The sequence below is a fragment of the Populus euphratica genome, unplaced genomic scaffold, assembly GCF_000495115.2.
Source record: "Populus euphratica unplaced genomic scaffold, PopEup_1.0 scaffold3357.1, whole genome shotgun sequence".
Taxonomy (NCBI): Eukaryota; Viridiplantae; Streptophyta; class Magnoliopsida; order Malpighiales; family Salicaceae; genus Populus; species Populus euphratica.
The window spans coordinates 1-5,470 of record NW_011503204.1 but is presented as its reverse complement, the minus strand read 5'-3'; the positions used below and the strand labels follow the sequence as shown (position 1 = coordinate 5,470).

Sequence of the window (5,470 nt, the reverse complement as noted above, 5' to 3'; positions counted from 1 at the left end):
AGGATGAGCTATTGCAGATGCACCTAATTGAGGGGGTGCAAACGCCTGTGATAAAAGGCGACCGCCTATGATGAAAGGCGAAGACACCAAAGGGAGTTGGTGCGGGTGGAGCTGTTAAGCAGAAAAGGCCTAGAAACTCCAAACATAGAAATTGAGGTGGAGGATTGCGAGGAGTATACCGCAACTTTCTCTTTCTATGTAATTAGTGGCAAAGAATTTATGGAGCCATTTTGAAGCATCTTAGCTGAAGGAGGATGCGACTGCCTATAAAAGGCGAAGACACCTTAAAGAGAAGGTGTGAGGGCTATGAGATGAGCCCATGATCAGACCGCTGCATGACGACGAGCGGAGACACCTCAGGAGAAGGTGTGAGGGCCGTGGAAGGAGCCCAGTTCAGAACGCCCCAGAGCCAATGTGATGGCTAGGTATGAGTGGACAAATGGATAGCCAATAAAAGGGTTATGATGAGTATGGAGACAAATGCAGGATTGACTTTCATGGATATTGCCCCCATGCTAAAGATCAATGAGCTAGAAGACATTTGCCTTGGACAATAAGTGGATGACTTGTGGAGCATTAAGACGTGGCTGCTATGAAGGAGCAGAGGGCATGCGCAGGTTCCGAGAACAAGTTGACTCTTGTCAAGGTGGTGAGCTCGGTAATGACATTGTAATACTCAGAGTATGAAGACAGATATGGATCAACCTTTTATGGGCTGCCCCCATGGTTAAAGGTGGAAAGCTACCTGGACTCTTGAGACTAAGAGCGAGAGACTCATGGAGAAGTAAGGCGTGGTTCCTAGGGTGGAACAGAGGGCAGGCGTAACTCCTGGATGAGTAGACTCTTGGAAGAGTGGTGAGCTTGTGATCATATTGAGATACTCAGATAATGACTGTCGCACTTGAAATATCCGTTTGAGGGGATGTTGTAAGCCTTGATGTGAGGCTTGAGGAATCATTCTGGACTGAGTGTGGTTGATACGCTCGAAGGGGAATGTTGTTCCAGAGACAAGCGTTAACACTATTCAGATGTGATGTGGCAGACCATCTGGTTATAGTGATCCTTTTGTGTGAGAAAAGGTGTGCTTAGGTCACTCTGATGATTGAAAGGTTTGGCAAGTACCTGTAAACTTGGCTACAAAAGCTCTCAAAATGGAAAGCTTGGAAGAGCTGCAAGATGCAAGCTTGTGTTGAAGAAGAATGAGGACAGTTGCCCCACATGAATGGCAAAGGGGGTGATTGTTAGGTTGGTTGCCATTAATGTGCAACAACCATTTGCTATTGCACCAACCATGTGCACTCATCCAAGATGTCAAAGGTTGGCAGCCACCATTGTTGAAGAAGAGTTGGAGTTGGCAGCCACCTTTGTTGAAGAAAAGCCTCCATGAATGCCTATAAATAGAGGCATATGCAAGAGAGCAAAATGAGTGAAGAGAATTATGAAAATGTGAAGAGAGTAGAAAGGAAGAGAGAGCTGCAATGGCAGCAGCCTTGCTGCCATTGCAGCAACTGCAAGTGCAGCAAAGAGAGTTGAGAGTTGAGTATGAGAGGGTGTAATCCTCCTCCTCTATGTATTTGTTTTGTATTCTTTCTCTATCTCTAAATATATTGACTTCTCCCGTGGATGTAGGCGATTTTGCCGAACCACGTTAAATATTGTGTCAGTGTGCTTGGCCCTCCTATGAGCAAGTATTAGTACATCACCGGTCGGAATTCCCAACAAAATAATGCTGGAAAAACTAGGAACAACCGGACACTAATTTATCCAGATCAATTTAGTAAAATATAATTTACAATTCATAAATCTCAATTCTTTCTCTCTTTATGCAATAAAAACAGAATCAAATAATGACAAAAAATAATGCAATTAATCACAAAATCAATACCAAAATTTTTAACGTGGAAAACCCGATGTGAAAAAAACTATGGGATTATAGTCCATCTAAAAACTTTCATTATCAACAAATAATGAGTTCACAATCATTCTTTCTCAAATTCAACTAAGGAATAAAATATATATATCATCAAGAACAACTTATTCTCGGATTACAACAAGATTAAAAAAGAATTATTTGAGAAAAACTCACAATACTGACAATCCTGTTTTTTATCAAAACGATTAGCTTCCACATCACCAAACTTCGATCCAACCGTCCAGAATGAATAGTAACGTGTCTAGATGTTGTTATCAAACTCTCAACTCAATCCAACGGTGAATGAGTCGGAAATCAAAGAAAAAGCATAGGCTGCTCTGCTACCTCTTTTCTTTTTTTCTCTCTTAGTTTTTTTCTCCTCTCTTCCATTTTTCAAATCTACATCTACATCTTTTAATTTAAAGACAACTTACTAATTAATATGGTGGTCTCATCATTATATGGTGTGAGATCACACACAACAAATAAGAATTTAGAAAAAAAATCTGGAGGACTTGCATTACCGTATTACGAAGTGGTGTATATGGTGCAACTTTGCTTGATAAAAAACGAAACTATAGGTACCAATGCTTGAAACTTTTGTATAGAAAATATTTGATGGACATGTTTCATCCACATGAGATGATCCACCATGAAGATGATTTGTTGGACACTTCAAGGAGGTAATTCTGGATGTGCGTTTTCAGGAATACTATTTAAGACATTGAAAAAAATTTAGTGTGGTATAGGGAATGAGATCCTGGGTTTTAGTTTCAATAACCAATGGGGTGCTAATTTTCATAAATTTAATTATTGAAATAATAGTTATTATTACTGCATTGATCACTATTGTCATAAACCATGACAACTATGATAATCAATGAGATAGACAACTCGAAATTGAAGTTTCTAGTAGCAGATGATCAAAATGTAGTTCATCAGCACCAGCAGGGGTGTCTCCAAGCTTGCAAGTTAACATCCAGCAGATGAACTAATCCTAAATCCAGCAAGACTAAGACAACAACGCAAGAGACATTGCACAGCACAAAAACCTGAAATCTAATAGCATTCTAGAACAGAAGGATCTGGCCTGAAACCATCCTTTAAATGGCCAAAAAATCAGGTCCCTGGTGTTGATTAAACTGCACAATATATGTCACTTGTCTTCTGCCTCGTCATCTCCAGATTCAGTATATTCATGGTTTAAATCTAGACCAGCAAGTTTTGCACAGTTATCACTGACCATATCCACACCCTCATCTACTTCCACGCCCTCGTCCACATTCATGACTGCAGAAGAACTACTAGCTGGAGTGCTGAGAAGGGCCTTTTGCAGCCTGACTGCACTTGGAAACGTGAGGGTGTTCCAGTTGGTGATCTTTTGGCTAACAGCATCCTCAATGGGGGAAAACCCGCATTTCCCCTCCCACATCTCAGTGAGCTCCTGGACTGATGGGATGATTAGATGCTCAACTCCCATAACTGAAAAAATCTGGAAATTAAATCAGAAGTAACAACGTGATCAGATACTGAAAATTATAATATAAACAGAAGGCTTTAATGATCAGTACAAATTGAACCATATATTTTAGCAGTTGAGAGCATAACATCGCTACAATCTTAATTCTTAAATTGTAAATGACAGAAAAGAGAAGAGAGTACATCGGCTGAAAACTGCCTTTTCTCTGTGATTTGCCGAGGGTTGTAGCATAAAATAGCGTAATGGGCAGAATTGAGACCAACCTAGTTCGATCACATGGTTTTTCTCCATGATTTTCTTTTCTTTCTAAATGAGCACTTAAAAAATGAAACAGAAGTGAAAGTTCCAGGTTTTGACCGAACTTGCCATAATTTATGTGAAGCAGTCAGCAGAAATTACTTTTGGAAGCTCTTAATCAAGACGAATGAGAATGTGGAGAATTGCTTTCAGGTAGTAGAGAGTTTCACATGAGAACTTACAGATTCAAGAGTAACCAGTAACATTCTTGACATCCCGTTTTGCCTATACAAGTCCCGAGTTCCAATGAAAGGCATCTCAGCCAAATCGGTCCCGTGCACCCTGCAGAAGCACGGAACAAACATTTCAAGTTAACCACATCCTACATACGTATTTTGTTGATAGTTACCCAAAGAACAACATGTGTAATTTGTTTCCGAAAAATGAAGATACCTTATAGTTGCAGCTGAAATGATGTCATCGTTCTTCTCCAGGATCGCAGTATAAAAGCCTCGAAAATTTATCCTGTTGAGGTTCGATCTGAAAAGACAGAAATATCAGTCTTTATTTCTTGGATTTTTCATATGTTTTGACTTTTGAGAAATTCTTTATGAACGTAAATAGCAAAAGTGATCATGTTATAGAGAAGTTCTTGCATCAGTATGTATATGACACAACATGTAAAACAAAAGAAAAAATGTTACGAGGCTGGTAAGTATTAAACAGCCGTATGTCCACAATTGTACGAGGAGCTTAAACATAAATACAATGGGAAAAAGGCACAGCTCTGCAAAATCTATAAGCGCTCACCCTCGACTATAAGCCACACTCTGAACTACATTGATCTGCGTATGCCGATCAATGATTGTCGTGAAACATTCGTCCAGCACCTCCCAGGCCAATGCAATTTTTGAATTGCATTCGGTGATTAAATGAAGATCCTTGAAGTCCAAGTTGTCTGGCTCCATCCGTTGGAGGAGAGTCCAACAGAACCCTCCTTCTAACTCATGCTTCACACCTACGAGGCTCTGAAGCTTCTCATAAACCTATGAATAAAGCTCATGATCAATTCAAATCTCAAGTTGACAAGTCTTAAATGTTAATATGTTGGGTTAATCTTACATATTCTTAACGATGAAATGGTAATTGTTAAGGAAATTGAAGAAAAGCTAATTGTGTTGAAATGTATACCTCTCCGCAGTGAGAATCACATGCTAAGGTTTCGCCACTGGCATTAAGATCCAACTCCTTACTGCTAACTAAACACTGGCAATGATCTATGACAGCAAAGGATACAGCTTCATTTGTTACTACAAGAATTGAGAATCTTTATAAAAAATAATCAGTAAATTATAGGAAAGTACGTACATTTTTTATCACATTGAACGCAAGTTTGCAGGTCTTTGTCGTTTTCATTACAGTGCTTGCACACACAGTAGGGACAAATCCATTCTCCTTGGGGAATCCTCTGTGATTAATAAAAAATTGAAAAATTTACATTAAAAACAGAGGAGCAATGATTTTTACTTCGAAAAAAACTTATCATGTCAAGAAAATTTACTTACTTCCAATCCCATACATTTGAGATGGGAAGTGGACCAACACTTTTCGCAACAGATCAGGTCCCCTCCATCTGCACAAATCAGGCAAGCATCATCATGTTTATCGGAGGCGCCATTACGGGGAACAATCTCATTAAAGGTGCGCCGCTCGACCTCTACATTGCTCTGCCAAACTTCAAACTGACACTGCAAGAGAGAGCTGTTGCTTCGAGCAACATGGATATGTTCATATGGCCTTTGTAAAACACTCCCGGCATGGGTCTCAAAATCCCACACTGT

At 39.6% G+C, this 5,470-nt stretch overlaps 1 protein-coding gene across 1 annotated transcript; it reads right to left on the bottom strand.

Moving 5' to 3' along the window:
• Positions 1-3,068: 3,068 nt before the first annotated feature.
• Positions 3,069-5,457, bottom strand: LOC105119698 (uncharacterized). Its single transcript, XM_011017865.1, has 7 exons — positions 5,195-5,457; positions 4,998-5,097; positions 4,821-4,906; positions 4,440-4,675; positions 4,083-4,169; positions 3,872-3,971; positions 3,069-3,404 (listed from the first exon to the last, which is right to left on the bottom strand). Exons 1-7 carry the CDS (start codon positions 5,204-5,206, stop codon positions 3,069-3,071), a joined length of 957 nt encoding a protein of 318 aa, XP_011016167.1. The 5' UTR covers positions 5,207-5,457.
• Between the last annotated feature and the right edge of the window lie 13 nt (positions 5,458-5,470).